Source organism: Erpetoichthys calabaricus, chromosome 2 (genome assembly GCF_900747795.2).
Source record: "Erpetoichthys calabaricus chromosome 2, fErpCal1.3, whole genome shotgun sequence".
Lineage (NCBI taxonomy): Eukaryota > Metazoa > Chordata > Cladistia > Polypteriformes > Polypteridae > Erpetoichthys > Erpetoichthys calabaricus.
Window position 1 is genome coordinate 255,246,270 of NC_041395.2, and position 26,896 is coordinate 255,273,165.

The following is a 26,896-nucleotide window of genomic DNA, read 5'->3' on the forward strand; positions in this document are numbered from 1 at the left end:
GTTCACTTGGGCCACCACTATCTGAGGTCACTGTTTATTAGTGGCTTTCAGTTTATCCTTTATGTTTCTTGAGCAAAGGAACTTGATTTTAATTGTTTAAGATAATTCTGAACGTTTGCCTTTGCATTCTGTGAGCTGCAGAGAATTTTATAGCAAAATGTTCTGCATAACCAGAGCAAGCAGTCGGTGCAGAGGAGCTTCAGATTTGTGAGAAGACAACATGTCCATACTGGGCAGTAGCTTGGCCTTTGCTCTTTAGATGTTCACCACACAAAGTATTGGAGTGGTGCAGACGTTTGAGCTTTGATGGATGTGTGCATTCTGGGCATTGCTAAACTTGGCTCGACCCCTTCTAGCACGATGTCTGCCTAACTGTCTGTCTGTAGGACATACCAACCAAATACCATTAACCTGGGCACCATTTGTACGACAGTGAAACTCCACAAAATTGTTGATTTGAAGTACAATTCATTCAGCAACTTCCTGGTTACTAAATACGACTTTCAGCAATGACTCTAAAGGTTTTAGATAAGTGATACAAAAAAGGAAATATCGACATGTTTGTATCTTCTAAAGCACAGCAAATTACATTTTTGGACCAGTATTTCAAATAAAAGTGGATGGGGATAAAAACAGGAACAGTATTGGTTTGAAACTTCTTTTTTTTTTTTTGCGTTAATTTCTGTCCCCACTGGTGGGGGTTTTGTTGCTTTCCAAATTTCAGACCAATGAAGCACAGCTAAGTGATCCGAAATCAGGAAGGGAAATATGGAAGAGATTGGTCACAAATGCAAATAAAGAACAGCTTGAAAAACACTACACCTTCATTTATTAATATTGGGTTTCCTGTAGAAAAAAAAGAAAAACAATGTTAACAAAAATGTTTTTTTTTTCAAGCTGCCATATGAGTGCCAACAAATACAATTTTTTTTGATGAAATTCTCTGGCAAAGGGGCTAGGGTGGTCTCACAGATGTGCAGTTTGCTCATTGCCCCTGTTGTCTGTGGTGTAAGTCAAGTTAACTGACAATTCCTGAGTGGGCCTTGCGGTGATACAGGAGCCCATGCAGGCCTCGTTCCCCCCTTGTGTCTCCAAAAACTCCCCCATCCACACAAGTTGATTATGGAATTTTTTTTCCTTATATAATTCATATTTTTCCTCAGTCACATAAAGCCAGCATCACAATACACAACTCCTACAATTTTCAGTTTTAATACTTTGCTGCGAGTTGTGGACAGTGTCAGGGAGCACCCATAGCTGGCAGTTGTGTAGCGTTGACAGCCCATAAAGCTCTTTGACTCACTAGGACCCAATCAGGCTGGCTTGGTCTTCTTGTTGCCACTTGCAAGTTGTAGGGTGGGCTCCTGTGTTTCACGCAGAACTACAATGTCTGAAAACAGTGAAGTAGAGCAAAGGCTGCAAGGAAATCAGCTTGTGTGTGTGCGGACTGTGCAGACCATCAAATGTGGCTGCCACCGTCTGTTACGGAGTATCCTCCTCATAAAAGAGAGTGCAGACCCCAGTGAAGGCTGTCCATGTTGCTTGTTCACTTTATTAGGCCAGTGTGCCCCACCATAACCTCAGTGTACTCTCACAGCACAAGATGAGGCCTGAGGCCATGAGGTGCCTGCGTCACCAGTTAGCTTCGCCAATTCCTAGTCGTATAATCGACACCCTCAAAGGTTCATCAGCTGCTGGGGCAGAACTAGACGTGGTCTCCAGTGAGTGCGCTGGTGTGGCGCCGGCCTGCTGTCTGTTGCTAAAGTGCTTTGCTCTTACTTTATATTTAATATCCTTCTCTTTTTTCCCCTCTTGTTAAAGGAACGCTCAGAAAGAGGATCGAATCCCGATGGCTGAGGAATATTACGAATACAAACATATCAAGGCCAAACTTCGATTGCTGGAGGTTCTTGTTAATAAACAGGATGCCTCCAAGGCCATTTGAAAGATTGATTTTTACTTTCTTTCTTTCTATGAAGCGTGTTTGTGCCATAGAGACACACACTAACTACAATGCACTTTATCAGTCACCTTCTTTGGAAGATGAAGCAAAGAGAAGACGGCGGCTGCTAAGCACCAGTTCTCTTGACATGGCGGCGTCGGAGGAGGACGTGCAATGGGGCTACTTGATGGTGAAGTGTCACATCGGACCTTATTTCTAAATTGATTCTCGTTCTCCTGTAAAGTCACGTTGCTTGAAGAAGATAATCTTTCTTTTTTAATTTGATATATTTTTTTGGACCTTTATGTATTTTCTCCTCTTGTTTGAAGCTTTATGGAAACGAACAGCACACGCATCTCACTCAGGGTGATATGCAGAAAAGCATGCATCTGACGGAGCCCACCGCCTTTGTGCCAAATCGAATGTCTCTTGCCTAGAATGACTGATGATTATTTTTCAAATCAACAGCGTTATTAATTCATGGTGGGTTTCAACAGCAGAAACCACCCGTTGGCATTTTCAGGGGAACTGAACGGAGGGTCGTCTGCATCATCAAGTAGTCGCGTTGATATGCAATGATAGAAACGAGCCAGGACGAGAGGGCGATGGACGTGTTCGGCGTTTCTTTTTGTTTCAATACAGCACTTTATTTGTACACAAGGGGAACAGCATTTTATTTTTTAACCAAAGCGCTTTAAAATTGTGCAGCTAATGGTTGTTTACAGGCTTCTAGATACTAAGAGCCAAAAAAAAAAACAGAGATTTAGATTGTTATCCACAGATGTCCGTCCACCACAGACGCAACACTAGGTGGGCTTCACCCGGGGGGTCAGGAAACATGCAACCTGCAAAACTTGCACTCTTGTTATTCCTTTTGCAGTGTAATATTCTTTTTATTTGAAATTGATGTACATTTTACGGCATTTTAATATGGAATGTTTCTGTAGTACAGTAATGGTTACTGTGTTAACATTTTGGTTGTTTTATTTTTGTTTTGTTTTTTTTTTGACCTGCAGTGTGTAAAGATTTACTGAGAAATATCTCTTTAAAGATACAGTTTAGGGGTTTTATTTTGGTTTTGTTATGTGAGCTTTGATCTTTCTCTGTTAGTGTTAAGGAAAACAGATTTTGATTAATGCCTCAGTTTGATCATTTCATTTTAAACACGGCCATTACTATATAGCATGCAGTGTATATGCATGTGGGGAAAAACAAAATGTCATTTTCTTATTTCCTAAGCAGATGTCTGATGTGCGCCATTCGGATTTGTTTGGTTTCCTTCCTCTGAACCTGCCTGCTCTCCAACGGATTGCGCGAGCCGCTGAATTAACCGTAGCTTACTTAGTGAAAGGGTTCATCAGCTTGACGACAGCGGAGTCTCACAAGTGCATCAATTGTTAGGTTTGAAACTCGTGATAGTGTGTTTGTACATTTTTTTTATACAAAAGTGAAAAATAAATATTTTTTCTATCACATTTATTATGTTTGAACACAGTATATGGTTTCTGTTATCTATAATAAATAACATGTAACACTGCTGAACAACAAGTTGGAAGTGCTGACATTTCTAGTTTTTTTTTTTCAATATTAATTTTCATGCTGCAAGTACAACCTATCATGCTCGTTTAAATTATCGAGTAATTGTTTTAATCACAGGATAACATTAATATGCATTTAGAATGCCATGTAGAAGCTGTTATTGTCACTTTTCTACAGCAGTATCAATTCATTTTTGTTACCTTTGGCAAAACAATACATTGCAGCTCTAAAACAGTAGAAATGACGGTCAGTCTGTTAAGCATCACAGCCAGGGCGCAGGGGGAGAAAAGCATTGTTATTGTTCGACTTGGCAGTAACTTCACAAATATCTCAGAAAGTAAAGGAACACAAACCAATCTAACCAGGAGATAGAAAAAAAGAGTAATAAAGAGAAATCAATCTGCTGTTTGGTATAAAGCTGCAAATGCATGCTTCTGTGAGAGTCTGAACAATGGAAAATGGAGCAGTAAAGGGTCAGACCATCAGGCTCGGCTCAGCTCGTACCACTTAGCGTCCAACACTGATGTTGCAGATCTTGCAGCTCGGGTCTTTCTTTGCGTTTACTGTGGACAAGCTCATTAGCTGGTGGCCGCTGATCTCAGCAACTGTCCCAAGTGAAAGATCCACAGGGTCAGTATAAATGACCTCCAAAATGACATCCTGGGCGTGCTGAAAAATTAGCCTGCCGTTCTCCTCGGTGCAGGTCATAAATTTGTTGTCTGCAATATTTAACATGGGGAGGCGCTGTTTGCAAAACTCATCTCCTGGGGAACCAGAAGGAGCGATGACAAGGATGACATAGTGGTAGGCGGTGTACATACAGTAAAAGTCACCAAAGTAAAGGTTAGTCTTCTGGTTGAACAGTCTATCGGCATTAATCTCGAACCGATACCTTCCATAGGGAGAATCCTGAGGAGGCTTTCCAGTGTTGAACTCGGTGTTGCAGCTAAAGAAGATTCCTTCCAGCTTCCCGCTAATAGGGGAGCCGTGACTACCACTGTTGTCTTTGACGGATGGCAGCATTTTATTGTTCTGGTCCTCTCTGAAAGACAAAGGGGGGTTTACTCTTAATCAACCGATGAAGAACTCAGTCAATTCAGTAGATGACCACTAAAAATAATTTGGTAGCAATACACGGGAAGTTAATATCCCCTTAAGACACATGCAGTAGGGTGTGTTGCATAAAAAACTCCATACCAGATAACGTTTCGGTTTTCTCCCACAGCTCTGAAGAATAAAGAGGGAGAACAACACTTGGCTTTGAACAGCAAAAACTAGAGAGGCACAGTGCAGGCAGTTTCTGTACTGACCAACAGATCAACAAAGGCCCAAAGTTTTCATTCCAGGCGAGTCGGGTTTACCTTCAACCTGCCAGCTTTGGGCTTTGTCTCTACGATCATAAAGCAGACCAGGGGCTGTCAGTAACAACGTTTGGTGTCTCTGCTCTGAATGAAGTATGGCATCAAATGGACGGAAAGGATTTGTGTCCGCTTTATTTCAGCATCACTCATATAGATATACAAAAGCATTCTGACCCTTTCACAATAAAACATTAGAAACTAAGTTTGACGAGAACAGGCCATTCAAGTCAACAAGGCTCACCAACCTTCCATCTCATTTCTGTAAAATATCAAATTGAGATATGAAGGTCCCCAAAGTCCTAAACTCTGCCACACTGCTTGTCATTTATTCCATGTGTTTGTAGTTCTTTGTGAAAAAAAGTTATATTTGTGTAAAATTTACCCTTAATGGGTTTCCAACTGTGTCTTTCATAATTTTAGAAACTTAAATCAGGTCACTTCTTAATATCCATTTCATAAAACTACTGTATATATATATACTCACGTGTAAGTCAGGTCTTGAAACCCAAAAAATCGATCATAAAATCAGACCCCGACTTGTACACCCGTTCAAAAATGTGACATTTCAATTTTTTTTTTCATCTTCTTGCCTCTTCCAATCTCGCATCAGTAGTTGGGTATTACTGTGTGGTTACGTAGGCAAAATAAGTAGAAAAAAAGGCAGTGTGCTCTGTGGTTACTCTCTCAGTAGGGCGTTAGCCTATCATAATCTCTTGGACCAATAACGTGAGTTTTCTGCATTCGACTTATACGACCGACATTATAAAATACCAGAAATTATACGGTAAAATCAAGCCCCGACTTACCTGCGGGAGAATGAGTATATATGGTAAATCCTTCGGTCTCTCCTCAAGCTCATATACCTCTTAATCCTGGAATTAGCCAAATTACTCTCCACTGGACTTTCTCTAGCACTGTTGTGTCTTTTTGTAATATGGAGACCAAAACCACATCCAGTACTGTAGGTGAGGCCAAACTAGTGTGTTATATAATAACTTGAGCATAATCTCCCTTGATGTGAACTCATTCTGTTAGCTTTCTTCAACTCTTCAAGTAGGTAGGGAGGAGTCCACTATGTCTCCCACGTCCTTCTCAAGCTGTCGACCTCCTATTGTGTATTCAAATCATTTCCTATGTGTAACACTTTATATTTTCTACCATTACATTTCTTCTGTCCACATCTGTGTGCTGTCTAAGCCCCTCTATAACGATTCAACTGATTATCTGTCAATCCCCCCAGCTTTGTATCATCTGCAACCTTTGCTTGTTTATATTCCTGTCCAGGTCATTTATTTGCATTAAAATACTGCTGGCTCCATCACTGACCCCTGAGCGACATCGCCTCTAAAAAGATTCCCCATACCATCATCCTCTGCTTCCTGTGTTCTGAACCCCTCTACACACTACGCCCTGAACACCCTGAACTTCCAATTTTACTGCTAGACTCTCAGGTGGGACCTTATCTGAAAATCAAGATAACATCTTTATATATAATAATACGCTACCATGGCTGTGGGTTTGTCTGTCCAGGATTTTTAATCACCTGTAGCTCGCAACTGTGGTGGGTTGGCACCCTACCCAGGATTGGCTCCAGCAGACCCCCGTGATCCTGTGTTCAGATTCAGCGGGTTGGAAAATGGATGGATGGATGTAGCTCGCAAACCATTTGACCTATTGACCTGAAATTTGGTACACATATCCTATGTGACGTCAGCTATCCACAGTCGGGTGATGATTGACCTCCAAGGTTATTCCTATTTTTATTTTATTGTAGAATCCATACAGGTGCCGTTCTCATCCCTACCACCTTTACTGTCACTTCCCCTACCTCTTCATATCTTAAATCATTCTTAAGGCAGATTGAAGACTTAAGTGCCAGCTTAAGTGAAAAATGAAAGAAAATGTAAGTAATTGCAACACAAACACTGGCTTAATCAGTTTTAACATAAAAAGAAGGCGACATAAGAAGAGAAGCAGCGGGTCGCTAGGGTGGAGAAAAGAAGAGCTGCTCAGGAAGCAGTAAACGTATCAACCTGTGAGCAAACTAATGCTAAACGTACAGAGAAAGAGGATGAATACTATGAATGCTCAAGTCAAGTGTATTCACCTAAAATTAGACAAATGCAACCTTAAGAGACAACAACTTTCAGATTTTACGTGAAGTAATGCAGTTTGAAAGGAGGAGTGGGCAACAATTCCAGTAAAATACGCAAGAGAATAAATAAGCTCACACAGAAAATGGCTTCTGCTGGAGGTGGACCTACAAGCTACAAAATGACAGTCTTTTTCATGCATGACATTTTGTTCAATAAATAAAAGACAAAATGAGATATTTTATGTGGTGTTTGTCCCCTGAAGTTAGATTACTCAGATTTTAAGACTTGCTAAGGTGTAGATGATTGTTAATTGTGATCCGAAGCACAAAAGCACAGAATTCTAAGAGGATGTGCTTAACTGGGGGAGTTGAGAAGGAGCCGTTGGAACTTTCATTTGCAGCCGCAATAAAAAGTGAAGTGAGAATGAGTACACAAATAAAATCTGGGATTATAAAAACTGATTTCTCTTTAGATGGATGGATTCAATAACTGAAGCTCTTGACTGGAAGACAGGGCCTCCTGACCAATGAATGAGGGTGAAGGCAGGTCACTGATTCAAAAGCTCAGTTTCACTTTCATGTGCTACTCTTGATTTTCCAGAAACGTTTATTTAACAGCATATTAGCAAAGAAGTTCATGTTTTTGTGAGCATACCACTGAATAACTGACATGTGGATTTTTTGGTTTTTTTGGTGTTACTGAATTTCTGTAAGAGAAATAAATGAAACTGAAATTAGGATCTGCTGTCCCATGCCAGCTGGATGGCTCATTCCCTGGCCTGCAGAAAGTCATTCATAAAGTGGAATCTGACAGGCGTTTTTGACAGACTGCTGCACCGTGTACAACATCTGTAACTCCCAACGTTGTAGCCTTTGATTGTCCATCATCGTAATTTATATGCTAAATAAAATGGACTGACTGGCAGCCAGCTTAAGACAAAATGTTTGAGGACATGGACCCCAGTAATCCTCCTCTGTCCACACTGCCCACAATGTGTCGTCATCATTGAAGATTCTTTTAGGGCAGCGCCAGGCTCAGTCAATGGGAGCTCAGGTCTGCTGTTTTCAGATTTGCTATAAACTACCGTATTTGCAAAACGATTATACTTCATGGATCATAAAATAATATTAGAATGACAGCATTTCTCTTAATTTATAAACTGCAATAAAATGGACTGCGGTATCTGTCTTTCTCAAGTATTGTGTTCGTGATAATTGACACATTTTTCCAATTTAGAAATTTGATTTTCTGTCAGTAAAGTAGAAATAGGATGCCCACAGAAACAGCAGCTAATCGCTACTACAATTTGGTCTCCATTTTCTTAACTCACTAGATGGCAGCATAGTTGTGCTGGGCCAATTATTAAGAAAAATGTTTTGGTTTTCAGCCATTAAAATATTGCATCTCTCTCTTTATTGTCTTCTTTTTTAGTGTGAATTTATCCTTGGGGTTGTATGTGAGATACAGGCTAAACCACGAGAGCGTCGCATTGCCTTTAGTTCTCAGCTTAACTGGGGACCATCAGCACGTCAAAAGGACTCGGACGGAAAATTGCATCTCATTGCAAGCGGCCCAGAAATGGTGTGATGGGCCTGGCTAACTGGAAAGAAGTCCACCGCAGTGAAGCACATGGACTTGTTACAATGGGCTACTTGTGCTGAAAAATATCAGCTTCCTTACCAGTTAGTGTGGCTCCTCATAAAATGGCAGTGAGACAGCGTACTGCATATGTTCACACCGATTTAGATGTGGATAAAACAAATATTCATAGCACAAATACTTCACCATAAAGCTGCATTGCTGTTCTAAATACAGCTGAACGTCAGGCTGAATCGTCATCCCAAAATACACTCACCTGGCTTTATCAAAATATTCTTTATGCTGGTTTCGATAAAACACTGAAAACTTCAGCATTCGGCCTGAGATAACTTCTGCTTTCTCTAACAACTGTGTTAGGTGTACAGTCGAGTAATCTAAAAGAGAAAAATGAGATTGTAAAATTAGAAAAACAAACAATGAATGGAAGTTCTTGTGAGTCATGAGGACAACAGAATTGCTAACTCTCAAAAAGTGGCTGTGAAATCGACCAGCAAGTAAAGAAACTGATGAGCAGCGAGCAGAGTGAGGGGCACGTCCCATTTACGTGAAGCACCATGGGATCAGCTGCCTGTGATGGCAATCTGAATGTGTGGAATCACACGTCTACTCCGGGGACCCTCAGATGACCTTAGTGAGTACGTCTGCTTTACTTTGCCCCCTGAGTGAGCATGAATGTGTGTGAAAGTACTCTGTGAGTGAGCACGGGTATGACAGTGGATACAGCCAATGTAAGTGACTCTATGCCCTGCACGTGCACATGTGTAAGAGCGAGTGTGCCCTGCGAGTGCATTTATGTAAGTGTGAATGTGCCCTGTGAGTGCCGTGTGTGTAAGCATAGGTGTGCCTATTCCCACCCAGAGTGGCTGGCGTGGTCTCGGCAGTGGAGAGGCCGTTTTGCACAGTGCACTGGACAGATGAGTGGTACTCGGTGCAGACAGAGGTGGTGGTGAGGTGGTGCCATTTGTCCACATTCCAATCCCCCCTCCCCCCCCCCCCCACAAAATTTGAACTCACCAGCCGTGCAGAACTCTATAATCTCACTCCATTCAGAGACCACGTAGTCCCCATCGCTTTGCTTAGAAGCAGTCTGGACAGCAACGGTGTACTCGGTACGTGGGCTTAGGAACCAGTGACCTCTGACAGTCATGGGCAGCGGGACAGCCTTCGCCACTAGCTTGGTAGGGACGTCCTGAAAGAGAGACATTGCAATATACAGTACATACAGTAAGTGGGACATCGAATGAGCTGCCTGGTCCTGCTGCTGCTGCTGCTCTGCTCGTGAAATTCTTGGTTTAGGAAGAAGCAAATTAAAAGAGCAGATAGCAGTAAAGGAATTTTGAGCAGGAATATTTCACTGAGCTTACCCCAAAGACAGGGAGTTTATGTTTAACCATTACTTTTGTTAATGATACTGTATTTTCCCCAAACAATGGACTAATCACATTGGAGGCCATTTTCACTGAATATTTTTACAGACGTTGACAGCCTTACCAAATAAAAGACTAAATGTGAAAGTGGCAACAAGCTTTGTGTTTATTTCTGAATATGCCGACGTGTGACTCTGGAATTCTCAACTGAAAAGAACTTGGCAACATTCACGTTGGCAAACCAATTTTATGAATGATCAGCAGCATTGTTTCTAAAATAATGATCCAATGATTTAAGGGTTTTTTAATTTAATTTGTGCTGGCTTACGTTTCTACAGATACCAAGAAGAAAGTTGTGGGCAAAGTCAAGTGTGACGAGCTGGGTGTTCTGTGAGGCAACAAAGTTCAAGCGGAAGTTTATTGTGACTTCATGGACTTCATTGGATGGCTCAGAAGTGGCAGATCTGTCAGTGGGCGGCTCAAATGACCCGAACAGCCCTTCCACTTTTTGTCAGTGCAGCTCATTATGCCAACATATTTTATTTTGGGCAGAAAAATAACATACCTGACATTTAGTAAGTACACCTCCTCTCGCCAAGCAAATAACAAAAGTGATTAGTGGCACCGCCATAAATGAAAGCAGCCCAATTAAAATCAGGTAGGTTTGTGCCAATGGATTCAGAGAGAAAATAAGCAAGACTCACGATATGGCTGACATGTTGGCATCCAGAATGGGCAGCCACCCTGAACACTACCAGGCAGTGGTGGCCCAGTGATCGAGAGTGAAAGGGGTGAATGTGGCTGAAACAACATGTTCAGCATTACAAATGGGTGGAAGTCAGATAACTGAGAGGGGTGATGCTAAAGGTGACATGTCCTGTATGTTGTCACGAAAGGCAGCTGGCACCCACAAACCAGTCATGTTAAACTCTTATCAGTGAATGGCTGCAGTGGGGTAAGAAACAAGCATGACGAACGTTTGAGGATTTGGACAATGCCATGCCGTTATGCTGGGTCCCTGGTCCTGCTGACTGGAGGACCAGGAAATGGCAAAAACCCCTTTGGATCTCCTCTGCTGGGTGTCAACAATGCTGGCATGTGGTAGCGGCATAATGACATGTGGTGCGTTTTCACGGCTACAAGATTTCACAGATTTCATTGCTAATCAGAAGTATACCTGCGTAATGTTTCACTTCACAAGAATAAGAGGAGTCTGGAGGGCTTCCATGAGCATGACACAGATCTCAGCTAAATCCAGTGTCCTCATCGGTCACCAGCTCTTAGAGCGCCAGTGGGATGGATCGGAATGAGCTCTTTGCGGCCAAAATCCACCATGAGCTAAATGCTAGCAACTGCTGGACACACTGGAACTGGCGTGCTGAGTTCAAAGTTCAGTGAACTGTAGCTGCGCCGAGGGGACATGAGGCCCAAGTCACAAGCTGGCTGGTGTACTCCATGATGGGCACACTCAGAGGACGGGCGCGTCACAGGGTGATGAAAGCCGGTATGGCTCTGTTCAGATTCTGCTAAAAGTAAGAGAATAACTTCAATTTCTGAATTTTATAAATGACAGTCACCCGGCGCTTTGCCATTAACGTTACTTTCTGCATCTGTTACCTCATTTATTGTATTTGTTTGTTAAACTTGTGTGTTTATGTAGTTGTCAGGCAGGGAGCAACAGTACTGTAGTGTGCCAGTGAGGCTATGACAAGGACCAGCATGGCCTGACAGAAGAAGATTTAGTTGAGGTCTACACCATTCAAGCTGTTGAGCTATTGTCACCTAACTCTGCTTTATAAGCTTACTTTATAACAGCTTTCAAATTGTGTGTTTTAGTATATGCAATATTTTTTTATGCACCCTACAAGAAGTCTACAAGAGCAGCAGCAGCACATGAAAGGAAGAAGCCAGCCTCCATTGAAATTTGCAGTCCATCGTGGGGGCCACTTATTATAAATAAGACACAGGGCCGGATTAAGAGCTTTGGGGGCCCGTAGCACATTTCAAATTTGGGGGCCCTTTTGGTCTGCATCATCTGAAGTTTAGATTCTGAACAGTTCAAACCGGACTAAATAATTATTTTACTCTCGATTATAATAAGAATCTTATAATATTTATGTGAATTTTATGTGTTGGGCCCCTAAAGTTTTGTTGTGTAAGAAATTTACAGTTTAAAAACGTAAAGATAATATTTTTAAAGACCAGTTTTTCAATGCTACACTTTTTCATTAAATATTGGGTCCACCATTTGGGGGCCCCCGAAATTGCGGGGCCCGTAGCATATGCTACATGTGCCTATTGGTTAATCTGGCACTGATAAGGCACAGTGAAATCAGTTCTTAATACACATCCTTTGTAATGTAAAAATAGATTCACCGGGAGCAAAAATCTCTTATTGTATATAAAATTGCCCAACAAGTTAAAAAAACCCAAGAAGGAGAACCTTTAGAGCACATATAAAAATGGCCACCTTGCTGTAACAGAGGTTTCTGCACTAACAGGCTGCCAGTGAGAAGTGCTATACTATGAATAAGAAAAAACATAAAATTCTCAAATCCAAATACGGTTGCAGCAGGTTAGAGCTCACTTGGAGAGCATCAGGCTTCAGTCCATAGCAGGCCTAAGCACATGCAGAACTACAGGGGGCCAATTCAGAATTGGGGTATGAGAGGAAAACGCAGCCAGACAAAAGGAGAACATATGAGCTCCATACTGACAATGGCCAGGCACTGGGTTAGAATGCCGGAAACAAAATGTGATGTCAGTCCTGGGATTAACAAGATGATTTGACAGAGCATGCATTTCTGGCCTCCATTCTCAGCAAGAGTGAGAGGGAAGTCTACAGGAGGGTAGTGAGACCAGCTATGTTATATGGGTTGGAGATGGTGGCACTGACCAGAAAGCAGGAGACAGAGCTGGAGGTGGCAGAGTTAAAGATGCTAAGATTTGCATTGGGTGTGATGAGGATGGATAGGATTAGAAATGAGAACACTAGAGGGTCAGCTCAAGTTGGACAGCTGGGAGACAAAGTCAGAGAGGCGAGATTGCGTTGGTTTAGACATGTGCAGAGGAGAGATGCTGGGTATATTGGGAGAAGGATGCTAAGGATAGAGCTGCCAGGCAAGAGGAAAAGAAGAAGGCCTAAGAGAAGGTTTATGGATGTGGGGAGAGAGGACATGCAGGTGATGGGTGTAACAGAGCAAGATGCAGAGGACAGAAAGATGTGGAAGAAGATTCTCCAAGAATTTTATAAAGTAAAATATTCACAGTAGTCAACAACTGTATGTATGCACACTTTTTCCCCCACCTCATACAACTCATAACCTTTTTTGTGTCCTTGATGTCAGTCATTACGTGTAGTCGATTTACACACCTTCCTTAACAGCTACCATTTTTTCAACTTACATGATCTTCTTTACACAAAGCTGCTGAACAGTGTCAGTGCGAGAATATGGCATGCTGTGGCTTAAGCATATCAGGCAAATGTCTATGAAACAAAAGCTCCCAATATATAAGGAAATAACAAAAGCGGCATACATTTTAAAATAAAAGTCTTTCTGTTTGAAGCTTATGGCAGCATAACTCCCCTCCAATCACTGCAAGCCCTCAGCTCTTTCACATCTGTGCGTCCCAGGAAGATGCAGTAGAGCACTGCCATGGATTTGACAGATTTAGAAGTAAAGAGCATAAAATGCACAGTGGCAAATTGAAAACTATTCTTCAGTGATGGTTATGAGTGAGAAAAGTAATGATGAATTTAACGTTAACACGAGTTCCCGTTAATGCCCAGGCGGTTACCATGTTGGACCTCTCAGTTCTACAGCCACAGCCCATCAACCACAAGGCACTAATGGTGTCAGGAACCTGAGAAACCTCACCAGACAGAGGGTGGTGTAATGGCCAGAAAGTAACATCACCTTATTAAATATCTACTAATGGCTGTAAGATCTATTTTATTTCCATATGAAGTGTGCTACATAGACTTAATTATGACAAATTAGCGTTAAAGGCCTGGCCTCTCTGGCACAAACAATATTAAATGTAAAATGTCTAGCCAGCCCCATGGTGTGCTCCCACCCCTACTGAGCAGCAGATGAGCGGCACACACTGGGCAGGCTGTCAGAGCGCTTGTGGCAGAAGCCGAGCCGTTACCTTATGCTTAAACTTGTTTGAATTCTTGTTTTCTTTCTTGTTGAGGTCAATGAAATAGTGTGTGATTCTCTCTTTCGATTTTGGGTCCATATCCCAACAGATCTTGAAGGAGTCACATGTGATGTTATTGATTTTGATGTTGTGTGGAACAGGAAGCTCCTCCATTTCCGCAATGCCACTGTCCTGGGATTTATTTCCTGTGAAAGAAAAATAAGAAATTGTTGTTATAATTTTTATTGTACACCGACATGATGAACATTGCCAAAAACGTTCATAACAAAATTGTTATATGGGTACGGGTCACAGTCCTGGGCTTTGCTGATCTACACTGCTGATCTTCTAGTGTGATGCTCCTAGGCAGTAAGCCTTACCAGTTGTTTTGCGGAAATGTAAAATGATTGTTCCTTGTTTCAGATGATACTGGCCATTAAGTCGGCATATTGAAGCAGCGGTTAATGCAGATACCTCCAGCCCCATAGCCACTTGTTTATCCATCTTCTGAACCAACCTTATCCACTCACTGTCTGTGATGGTTCCCTCCATGTGTAGAGGGCTTATTATCCTTCAGATGTTTTGGCGCCCACCTCGTCACTTTTTTGAGGAAGTGTGCCCTGCGCTGGACAGATGACCCATTTGAGTTGGTTCCTGACTTATGTATGATGCTGCTTGTTTAATGGATAATGTAAATGGGTGACTATGAGATGACGCTGCCTTCCATTTTCAAAGCTTAAAGAGTGCAACAAAATATTTTGAAATCTCTCTGACTTGTAATTTCCATAATTGTGATTTTTATGCATTATGATTTTATTATAAAATGATGTTTACACTTATTTTAATGTATTTGTTTGCTAAATGTGCAGGTTTGGTTATCCTTTTAAATCATCGGCAGCCTTCAAGTTGATGCTACGGGAATATCTGATTGCCATGGCAACACATAGTATCAGCTCACATTTAGCGTCTGCTACAATCTGAAGAGCTTCAGTGGGTAGAAAAACAATGAAGAGCTCCGGTTATGAAACAAAATAAAAACGGTGCTGCTTTCAATGTCAACGATACAATTAAAGAGAATAATCGGAGCAAAGACCTGTGTCATGTTACAGTATTTTAGAAATGTTCACACAAAGAGATCTGAATACATTCAAATATATTCAGTGAAGGAATATTAATAAAACCAAAAAGCAAACACCCAAGGAAGGAAACAGCCCACAAGATTCAAGTGTAACCGAGCAGTGTTAACTATTTTTAAAAAATTAGATCCACCACTTTTTTTCAGTTAATGCAGATATCACCACTCTACACAAATGCAAAACACAATCAAGATTGGGCAACAAAAACAAGCAAGTTTTCTTTTCACTGATTGGGAGAGATGAGAGTGCAAGTTTATTTGTTAAAGGAACACACCTAAAAACAAACATTTGTTATTGCTGAACCAGTAATGGCGCACTGCACGAATACACTTGACTTGAGCATTCCTAGTTTACATCCTCTTTCTTATTTGTTTGCTCAGAGGTTGATGCGCTTGCTCTTCTTTTCTCCACCCCATCAGCCTGCTTCTCCTCTTCTTTCGTTGGCATCTTTTTGCGTTAAAACTGATTGTCAGTGTTTGTGTTGCAATTACTTAGTACATTTTTCTTAATTTTTCACTTAAGCTGGCACTTAAGTCTTCAATCTGCCTCAAGAATAATTTAAGATATAAAGAGGTAGGGGAAGTGATGGCGAAGGTGGTAGGGATGAGAACGGCGCTCAAATGCATGCGCCACATGGCCGCCCTGTTGGCCACTGCCGAGAGTTGATTCTACAATAAAATTAATTAAAAATAAAAAGAGGAATAACCTTGGAGGTCAATCATCACCCCGAAAGTGTATAGTAGACGTCACGTAGTATATCTGTACCAAATTTCAGGTCAATAGTTCAAACGGTTTGCGAGTCACATGTGATTTGATATCCTAGACAGACAAACAGAAAGCCACGGTAGCGTATTATATAAGAACATGGGACAGTGGAGATGGGTCTTCCATTTAAAAGTCGGATCTCATTTGAGTGTGCTTCACTGTTGTACACGACAGGATTTTCGTAATTGTTTATATATTCACCAGCTGTGTAAGCGAGCACGGGGTCCTAGAAACTATTGAAATCATCAGAAAAAAAGTTGAAATGTAGAGATGTCAGGTAATTGGAAGGAACTACTCTGGGCATCTCTCTCCTAGGAGGTTTCATGTTGCTCACATCGCTTGTGCATTAGCGGCTAAGCGAATGTCTTTCTTCTGAGGTTTCCTTTTGCCAATGTGCTCACCACGCTTCTGTATTAGCCGTTGTTGTGATGTGAGATTTTGCATATAACTTGATAAATATTTTGTATGTCTTTATTTGTAATTTAGGCAAAGCAATGTAATTTGATGTTACTTTGGTGAGAGGCATTCGTGTTTGCCCCCCCTTTACGACTGAGTCTCTTTGAATTTTACGACAGAGTTGGGGGAAGGGGGTGCTTGACACGGGTGTTTCTCTGCTAGAGTCTTTCAACCCCCTGCAAGGAAGCCAGGTTGCCTAACTGGTAAACTTTAGCTCAACAAATGGTTTTGGGGGATAGCAGGTATTAAGATGTTCTATTTCCCCATTGGTCTGAGGTATGCTTGTTTGGAATTGGCTTGTCTCAGAGGCCTTTAAGTACTACGACGCCCTATTGGTTGTAGGGGTTGGACAGAACATCTATAAATTTACTTGTTTAACCTCACACTCTCTCTCTTACTAACATCTGAAAGAAGCATCTCTTACTAACCTCCGATGATGAAGACAACACAATGAAGAGCACAGCTTAGCAGCCATATTGAACAGGCTTGTGGCCTGTTCTGAAGAAAGCTGAGCGCCAATGATGCCTTAACTAGAGACATTTTAAATAACTACAAGTCTGTGTGCCGCCTGAAACTACACATCACCATTTAATCAGGTTGTATGGTTGCCAATATTAAAATGTACTTTGCATATTGTTATTATTTATGATTATTATCAATAATGCATTATTTTATGTGTAACTTAGCTCCTGCTTGTCTTTTTACTACATCTAATTGCCTGAGGTTACAGATATAGAAGGGAAGGTGGGGATTAGTTATATATTATAATACCTTATAAACAGTGGTAAGTCTGGGAGATTAGGCATTGTGACAAAGGCTACATATTAATAATACAATAGGGGAAAGTAGAGCAATATATTACTCTACCAAGACAAAACAGCCGCTAAGCGAGTGACTCTTTCTTCTGAGGTTTTGCTTTGCCGACATGCTGGCCTCACTTGTGTATCCTTGGAGGTGAAGCCCTTACCCCAACTCCACCTCTCACTTCTGGGCCGGACAGACACACACACTTCCAATGTGTAGACGTTTATATATATTTTATATATCTATATATATCTATATATATATATATATAAATATATATATATATATATGGCGGCACGGTGGCGCAGTGGGTAGCGCTGCTGCCTCGCAGTTGGGAGACCTGGGGACCTGGGTTCACTTCCCGGGTCCTCCCTGCGTGGAGTTTGCATGTTCTCCCAGTGTCTGCGTGGGTTTCCTCCGGGCGTTCCGGTTTCCTTCCACAGTCCAAAGACATGCAGGTTAGGTGGATTGGCGATTATAAATTGGCCCTAGTGTGTGCTTGGTGTGTGGATGTGTTTGTGTGTGTCCTGCGGTGGGTTGGCACCCTGCCCAGGATTGTTTCCTGCCTTGTGCCCTGTGTTGGCTGGGATTGGCTCCAGCAGACCCCCGTGACCCTGTGTTCGGATTCAGCGGGTTGGAAAATGGATGGATGGATGGATATATATATATATATATATATATATATATATATATATATATATATATATATATATATATACTGCTCAAATATAGGGGAACACTTAATCTAAGTCCATCTTAGTCTAACTCCACATCAGTTAAGCTTCAGGGGTATCAATCTGTCTCCAGATAGGAAGCAGAAGCGATTGTGAATCATCTTCACCCACTTTGGTGCAAATGAAAGTGACAACAAGTGCACTGGAAAGGAAACTGCAAGACAACCCTGAAAAGGGAATGGTTTTGTAGATGGTGGACATTGACAATTGCATTCTCCTTACCCTACCTGACTGATTCTTCTCTAGTTTTGCTAGTGTCCTTGTCACTACTGGTAGCATGAGGTGGTACCTGCAGCTGATTTTGGTTGCTCAGTTAGTTCAAGTCCTCCTGGCTGGCACATCCATACAAGCCATTGCAAGAAGGATTGCTGTGTCTCCCAGCACAGTCTCAAGAGCATGGAAGAGATACTGTGCCAGGAGATGGGCCGTTACGCAAGGCGAGCTGGACAGGGCTGTCGAAGGGCAACCCAGCAGCAGGACTGGCATCTGCTTCTTTGTGCGAGGAATAACAAGAGAAGCACCGCCAAAGCCCAACAAAATGACCTTGTGCTGGCTACGGGTGTGCTTGTTTCTGACCAAACTGTCAGAAACAGATGCTGTGAAGTGGCATGAGGGCCCGACGTCCTCTAGTGAGACCTGTGCTCACGGCCCATCACCATGCAGCTTGCAGCTTGATTGGCATTCACCAGAAAATACCACAATTGGCAGCTTTGCCATTGGCACCCCATTCTCTTCACAGATGAGAGCATTTTGTTGGGCTCTGGTAGATTTGAGTGATTTTTCAAACTAGCTGTTTCCTTTAGTATCTCACATTTCTTCAATTGTGCAATCAGTCATTCTGCTTATTTAAATGGAGAAACCAGTCACCCTGCTGTTTGGCATCATTGTGTCTTCCACACTGAACCTGGACCAGAGAAAGAGGAGGAGAGAGTTGTCTAAAGATACTGTATTATAAAGAAAATTATATACAAGCATGTTAAAGGCAAAGGCTAGAAGAGCTTCGCCAAGCAGCTTGATGTTCCTGTGACAGCAGTTGCAAATATTAATAATAAGTTTAACGCCAACCACCCTGGACATGACTGCAAGAGGAAAATCGACCCCAGGACAGGCAGAAGGATAGGCAGAATGGTAGACAAAAAAGCCAAGGACAACTTCCAAAAAGATACAAGCTGAACCTCAAGGTCAAGGTCCGTTAGTGTCTGACCGCTTTTAGAGTGACAGTGGGCTCAATGGAAGAAGACCCAGGAGGGCTCCACTGTTGAAAAAAAAGCATAAAAAAGCCAGACTGGAATTTGCTAGAATGCATATTGATAAGTCACATTGCTTCTGGGAGAATATCCTTTTGGGCAAATGAGACAAAACTGGAGCTTTTTGGCGAGTCACATCATCTCTGTGTCTACTGATGAAGAAAAGAAACTTTTGAAGAAAATAACACAACACCTGCTATGAAACACGGAGAAGCCTCAGTTATGTTTTAGGGCTTCTTTGCTGTGTATGGCATGGGGAGCTTTGAGTCTGTGCAGGAAACAATGAAATCTCAAGACTATGAAGATACAGTAATCCCTCCTCCATCGCGGGGGTTGCGTTCCATATGTTTATATGGTTATTTTTATATTGTCATGCTTGGGTCACAGATTTGCACAGAAACACAGGAGGTTGTAGAGAGACAGGAACGTTATTCAAACACTGCAAACAAACATTTGTCTCTTTTTCAAAAGTTTAAACTGTGCTCCATGACAAGACAGAGATGACAGTTCAGTCCCACAATTAAAAGAATGCAAACATATCTTCCTCTTCAAAGGAGCAAACAAATCAATAGGGCTGTTTGGCTTTTAAGTATGCGAAGCACCGCGGCACAAAGCTGTTGAAGGCGGCAGCTCACACCCCCTCGGTCAGTAGCAGAGAGAGAGAGAGAGATAGAGAACAAACAGTCAAAAATCAATACGTGCCCTTCGAGCTTTTAAGTATGCGAAGCACCGTGCAGCATGTCGTTTCAGGAAGCAGCTGCACAAAAGATAGCAACGTGAAGATAATCTTTCAGCATTTTTAGACGAGCGTCCGTATCGTCTAGGTGTGCGAACAGCCCCCCTGCTCAATCCCCCTACGTCAGGATCAGAGAAAGTCAGCGCAAGAGACAGAGAAAAGTAAGCTGGGTAGCTTCTCAGCCATCTGCCAATAGCGTCCCTTGTATGAAATCAACTGGGCAAACCAACTGTGGAAGCATGTACCAGAAATTAAAAGACCCATTGTCCGCAGAAACCCGCGAAGCAGCGAAAAATCTGCGATATATATTTAAATATGCTTACATATAAAATCCGCGATGGAGTGAAGCCGCGAAAGGCGAAGCGCGATATAGCGAGGGATTACTGTACATGATAGGAAGAAGAAGAATGATGGCTCTGGCACCTTCTAAGTGTGCACATGTGGCAAGACAACCAGCTGGTAGTCGCAGACTACAGGGGCTTTAACCTTGACTTTGGAAGAGAGGGAGGTCCACATGTTTTGAATTTAACAATATTTTATAAGACATAGTGTACATAAAACTAGATACCTGGCATCTGGATTAAGCAAGAGATTTTACATCAATTTGTAATGTTTGCTATTGTTAACAATTGGTGACCACTTTATCAGTCATGTCATGTCATTTTCTAATGTCCTTATTCCAGACTAGACTCTCAGCTAGCATATTGTTCAAGGTTTGAACAAATGCCAGTCCGGATACACAAACACACACTACAGCCAATTTAGTTTCGCCAATTCACCTAACCTGCATGTCTTTGGACAGTGGGATCAAACTGGAGCCCCCGAAGGAAACCCATTCATACACAGGGAGAACATGCAAACTTCACACAGGGACAAGAATCCTGGTCTCCTTACTGTAAGGCAGCTGTAATACCATTTTGCCACCGGGCCACCCTCACTTTATGAGTTCTCCATAAACTACATCCATCCATCCATTATCCAACCCGCTATACCCTAACTACAGGGTAACAGGGGTCTGATGAAGCCAATCCCAGCCAACACAGGGCGCAAGGCAGGAAACAAACCCCTGGGCAGAGTGCCAGCCCACCGCAGGGCACACACACCCACAAACCAAGGGACAATTTAGGATCGCCAATGCACCTAACCTGCATGTCTTTGGACTGTGGGAGGAAACCCGTGCAGACACGGGGAGAACTTCCAAACTCCATGAAACACGCCGCCCCCATGAAATACAAGACAAATTTTTTTTTCACCCACCACTACCAACAATGGTAGGTATGTAACATAAAAAAATGATCATTTAGGGTAGAGTACTGCATTAAATGTAGATGACTTTTGAATAGTCAAAAACTATGGATGGCAAATGGGTGAGATGCTACTTAACGGATCCAGTGTCTTGGGCTAGAATCGCAGGCGTAGACAATGTGCATGTGGAGTTTGTACATTCTCTCTATCGGTGCATTATTTTCCTTTGAGTCATCTGGCTTTCCTCCGACATCCAAAAGGTTTGTATCTGGTGACTCAAACTTGACCAAGTATTAGTGAATGTGCCAGGGACTAGACTGGCATCCTATCTAGGCTTAGTTTTAGGTTTGCACCCAGTGTCACAATGACAGGCTATGGTCGCCATTATCTAAACTGGACAAATGATGGTTGGCTGGATAGGAACCTCAAGACTTGAACACTTACAATACTGCAATGCACTCAAAACACTCAGGTTTTCTTACTTTGCTTTTTTGCCTCTTGGAGACTCCATATTATTTGGCCATAGCCAGGTTACAGTTTTCACACTATTATCCGATTCTCTCTACATTGCTGAAATCATGCTAGTATACAGTAAGCTTCTCCACACTGGCAGGAAACAAATGAGAAATCATAAATGATGAGGCCACTGGGTAGTGGAGCAGCAGTCCATACCATGGCACACTCACGCCCAACACTGATTGGCTAGCAGCAATCAGTATCTCAGCTACATGACCCCAGTGATCCCACTAAGCAAAAAGCAGGCCTCAGATTGGGGTACCTGGACCCTACTGGCCACTAATGAAAGAAAGATGTGGAAAAGACTCATTTCAGAGGACATCAAATGAGAATGTAAAGATGGGCATAAGGTCAGCAGACACTGACAGGGAGGGTGGCAAGCTGTGGACACAGCCGAGTGTTAAAAAGGCTGTTCAAAATGGGCACATCCCGGCACCATTGGGCCTCACCGAATTCCCAGCAATGCTTATGTTTGTGGTGTTAATGTTAAATCTTCAAGGCTATCTCATTCTTATTAACAAGAAAAAAGAAATACATGTCTTAAATTATATAAGCACACAAGACAGTCATCTTACTACAAATGATATAACAATAGGAGGATGGGCCTGGCACTGGCACTGGCACATTTCCCCTGTCTTGGTGTACAATTTTCTCTTCCTTCTTCGCTTTTCATGCCAAATTTCAAAGACGTGCAGGTTGAGCTGTTTTGTGGTTTGGTGGGGTCGGCTTTGGTATGTCCTGTGTCTGACTGGGGTGCCATCTGGGGTTGGTTGCTGTCTTATCCGTGATGCTTCTGGGGTTGGTTCTGCTCCCCTCGTGACCCTGCACTGGATGATTTGGAGATGATAATGGACGGATAGATGGAGAACATTTAAAACTAGAAAAAGTGAATTCTTGAATTACAAACAGTTAAAATGTTTCAAAAAAATCCTTTTTTTCACTTCATTATGAGTAGCTGACCAGTCACGACTGCCAAAGAACATACAGCAGGAAGGAAACAGACAGAACTGGATTACATTTGATTTGATAAAACTGGATTTCTGAAGGGGAGGAGCAGAGTTTTCGTAGGCAAATTTGAAACTCCATTTGCAAATGCAGACATTTCACTTCCACACAACACAAATCACGTCATGAGTGGATCAGCAGGACCTCATTTGGCCAATTTCATCTTTATTCCACTCTGAAATCCAGAGCCCCATAAAATGTCCTTGAGTATTCAAAGATTTCTAAGATACAACTTTAGTAACACAGAGCAACGGATTCACAAACAAAGCTGCACTTTTTTGGCTGCCATACATGAAAAGAAATGTTCTTATAAAATATAAAAATGGACCCCGTGCTAAAAGAGAAATCATTAAAAGGCCTTCTGACTAGACTGCCAATATTTCCAATTAAAATGTCCTCAAACTAAAGCATGGACCACTGGCAGCCTCTCACTTGGCTCAGAGTGATGTGATGAATACAAATTAAACTTCTGCTGGCACTCGACGCACACAAATCCTTGAAGCTACTTTACAACAAATGTCTTTTTTTCTTGCTGATGTTGCCACTTCCTGCCTTTTCTAGTTCTGGCACAGCTCATCCAAACCTTCACAAGGTCAGTCAGAAAGGCAGGAAAAGAAGACAGGGATTCATCCAAGGCAGTAAGCTCGGTGTAGCATCGATGGGAGGCCAAAGAAGGATGAATAACGAAAAGTAAAGCTTCAACGCCCGATGTGTGTGTCACTTCACTCCATTGTCCAGTCAAAGCCAGTGAAGATGGAGCACCAGACCATCAGGTAGGCCACACTCATGCATGCCTCCATGATCAGCTCATTCAGAATCTGCCATCACCCTCCTCTCTTTGGGAACTCAGTGAAGACCACAATACAGGAGGACCACCCAGAAGAACACTAAGAAAATGCATAAACTCGACGGCGACCAGGTTGGAATGTGAAGCCAGGGACATTAGAGCAGGGAGGCAGCACCAACGGTGTCACTGTGGCTCAGTTCAGCTGGATTTCTTCTTGTCAGAAGTCGGACTCCGTGCTCATACAGACCAAGAACAGCAGCAGGAAACATGACATACAGCAGACACTCAAACCAAAGTCAACACAGCACCGTGTGTTCTGCTTGGGATCGGATATTATTATATTGTTTACTTTGAAACTTTTTGATTGTTTATTTTTATTGGTGAAAAATAAATAAGAAATTGATCTCCAAAAACAAAATACACTGCAAAATGTTTCTCTAAGTGGAAGTAATGAAAATCAATGAGGCTGTAATGAGATATGGTCACGATCATTTGTCGTAGCCAGAAGCTGCAGATACTTACAGCAGAAGAACCTAAGTTGGGCACAAAAGGTGCTAAATGGTCTGGAACACAAAGGTTGGCAACTGAATATACCAAAATAAATCGCCCACAGGCATCATTCCTCCCATGATGCCCGTCTTCACTGAAACCAGTTATAAAAGACACAATGGCACAGGCACAATATTTCTTTAGGGACTCCATGCACACGGGATATCGAGTGTGTAGCTCTGGTTCTTGCACTTATTGCATGTAATGTGTATTACATATTTATATATAATACCTATTATTTTCATATCTACTGTATATACTTATGTAGGAGTCCAAGAAATCAGAGCACACAGTGAATAATATGAATGAGACTTAGGAGGCCCAAGTTCTCCTTCCAACTTGATGGATCAGGAAACAAAGACACACTGATGTATCTTCAGCCATGATGACTGGGTGTCAGTAAAGCCAAATAGTTGAGAATTAAAATAATGTACGTTACAGCAGTGACTGTATTTTACTGTACTAAAAGGGATGTTCGCACTGTGGCTGCGCTGGCCAGTGTTACGACACACAACACACCACACAGATGCACAAAGCATCAATTTGCAGAGAAGGTTGAGTCCTGAATTTGTACTGAAGTGTTCAAAATAAGAACTAACTTTGCTAATCACCATACATTATAAGCATATTTGTTATTTAATTTCCTTAAGCCGATGTGATATTACGTAACTTTTTTTGTTATGGGGCATGTCCTCGCAGCACCATGTTAAATTACTCGACTGAACATCACGGCCCAAGTCCCACTCATTTACCGGCCGAGCACCCACCACCCAGCACACTTGTGTTCTCTCCCTTTTTCTGACAGCCTATAGTGCGCACAATCTTAACATTTGTGTCAATTTTAGCAACAATCTCCACCCTTTATTTCTTCTTTTCCCATACTGTTATGGTATGTAAAATACATGACACCAGATAGACGAGAGCTTCTCTTCTGGTTGTGAGGTCCACAGTCACTGTGCTGCCTGAGACTCGGTGCTGCACCAGCCAAGCGGAGGTTCATGCAACTGCAATGTCTGCCCTTTTTCCATTTTATTTTAGTACATAAGGCAGACGAGCTTCTCTTGTATTTGTGAGGTTCACAACACGCGTGTTTCTTATTCTGTGTTGCTACATTCCATGCATTGCACTTCCAGATGAGAATTCATTGGTTTGTTTGGTTGTCGGCCCTCCAGCGTACTCAGCCCTCCTCTCCAACTAACGAGAAAATCAGTTCTGCTTGGTTTGATCGTAGCTCGTCACAGAGCAGTTGGCCTCAGTCCTTAGGTTTGTCACATTTTGTGATTGGCTTCACAGGATCACACCGCTTTTATTTAGTGCACACCCATGTGGTCTCACACCATACCGCACAGATTTAATCAACAGAAATGCTGCGTCTCACACACGAGTGTGCAAGTGTGTGTTATCAACAACAACAACATTTATTTCTATAGCACGTTTTCATACAAATAATGTAGCTCAAAGTGCTTTACATGATCAAGAAAGAGAAAAAAGACAAAATAAATAAGAATTAAAATTAGGGAACACTAATTAACATAGAATCAGCAAATACATAATTTAAACAACTGTGTGTAGTTCAAAGCCATACTGCTGTAGTGGCCTTTATTCATAAGAAAGGATAATTAAGAGGAGGAGACTCACTCTAGAAGAAATGTCAGAAATTGTGACAGCCCAGGAGACAAGTACTAGGAATAAAAGTCAAAAAAATAAATACAACACTTGTATAGTTTTATAAGTCGGACTGAGTGCCTCCTGACATCATGGTAACATGTAGTTATGCGATTGACCGATACATGTGGCGCCTCTCATTATACGTGTCCCGAGAGTCATCAGACAAAAAGATCACCAAAGTGACACACAACTGAAACGCAATGCAGCTGCTTAAAAAAAAAAAAAGATTTGAATTCATTAAAAGAAAAAATGAAAACTTAAGCCAAACTGTCCAACAGATGTAAGGAATGAAACAGGAACAGCTTTTGTAATTGGAGGGCAATTTCCAAACATGAAGAGAACTTTACCTTACTAAAAGCTTGTGTTCCGTCAGTGTTAGCCAAAGCTGACAATGCTGAGAATGTGTGCCCGCTGCTAGTCTGCTACATGAAAGGACCCGGCATGCCAGCGTCAGTCAGTCACCTTACATAAAGTTATGAGGGCTGGCTTCATCCTCTACTAGCATCAATGCAAGCAATTCTCGTTTACTGTCATTTATTTAATTACTTGTTTATGATAGATAGATAGATAGATAGATAGATAGATAGATAGATAGATAGATAGATAGATAGATAGATAGATAGATAGATAGATAGATAGATAGATAGATAGATAGATAGATAGATAGATAGATAGATAGATAGATAGATAGATAGATACTTTATTAATCCCAAGGGGAAATTCACATACTCCAGCAGCAGCATACTGATACAAAAAACAATATTAAATATGATTTCATAATTAGTCATTTAAAAATGATTAAATCAACTTCAAATTACGTCTGGCACAGTGGTCATGCTGGGTTCGCTTCCCGGGTCTTCCCTGTGTGGAGTTTGCATGTTCTCCCCGTGTCTGTATGGGTTTCCTCCCACAGTCCAAAGACATGCAGGTTAGGTGCATTGGCGATCCTCAGTTGTCCCTATTGTGTGCTTGGTGTGTGTGTGTGTCCTGCGGTGGGCTGGCGCCCTGCCCAGGGTTTGTTTCCTGCTTTGCACTCAGTGCTGGCTGGGACTGGCTCCAGCAGACCCCCGTGAGCCTGTGTTAGGATACAGTGGATTGGATAATGACTGACTGACTGACTGACTTTAAATTACAATACCTTACTACTTCAATTACACTAAATGTCTGACACATCACATTAGTTGAGAGAAGAACTGTGCAC

The 26,896-nt window shown here is 42.0% G+C and overlaps 2 protein-coding genes across 7 annotated transcripts in view; one reads left to right on the forward strand and one right to left on the reverse strand.

The window, feature by feature from the left end:
* Window positions 1-3,421, forward strand: part of fam13c (family with sequence similarity 13 member C) — a 156,310-nt gene extending 152,889 nt beyond the window's left edge. For all 4 annotated transcript variants that reach the window (XM_051923143.1, XM_051923142.1, XM_028795398.2 and 1 more), the window contains one exon: window positions 1,822-3,421. In XM_051923143.1, coding sequence (XP_051779103.1) covers window positions 1,822-1,945 — 124 coding nt within the window. In that variant the 3' untranslated portion in view covers window positions 1,946-3,421. The remainder of the gene's footprint in view (window positions 1-1,821) is intronic.
* phyhiplb (phytanoyl-CoA 2-hydroxylase interacting protein-like b) overlaps window positions 3,400-26,896 on the reverse strand; it is a 93,766-nt gene continuing 70,269 nt past the window's right edge. For all 3 annotated transcript variants that reach the window (XM_028795399.2, XM_028795400.2, XM_028795401.2), the window contains exons 2-5: window positions 14,057-14,253; window positions 9,552-9,726; window positions 8,794-8,911; window positions 3,400-4,523 (exon numbers count right to left, since the gene is read on the reverse strand). In XM_028795399.2, coding sequence (XP_028651232.1) covers window positions 3,989-4,523; window positions 8,794-8,911; window positions 9,552-9,726; window positions 14,057-14,253 — 1,025 coding nt within the window. In that variant the 3' untranslated portion in view covers window positions 3,400-3,988. The remainder of the gene's footprint in view (window positions 4,524-8,793; window positions 8,912-9,551; window positions 9,727-14,056; window positions 14,254-26,896) is intronic.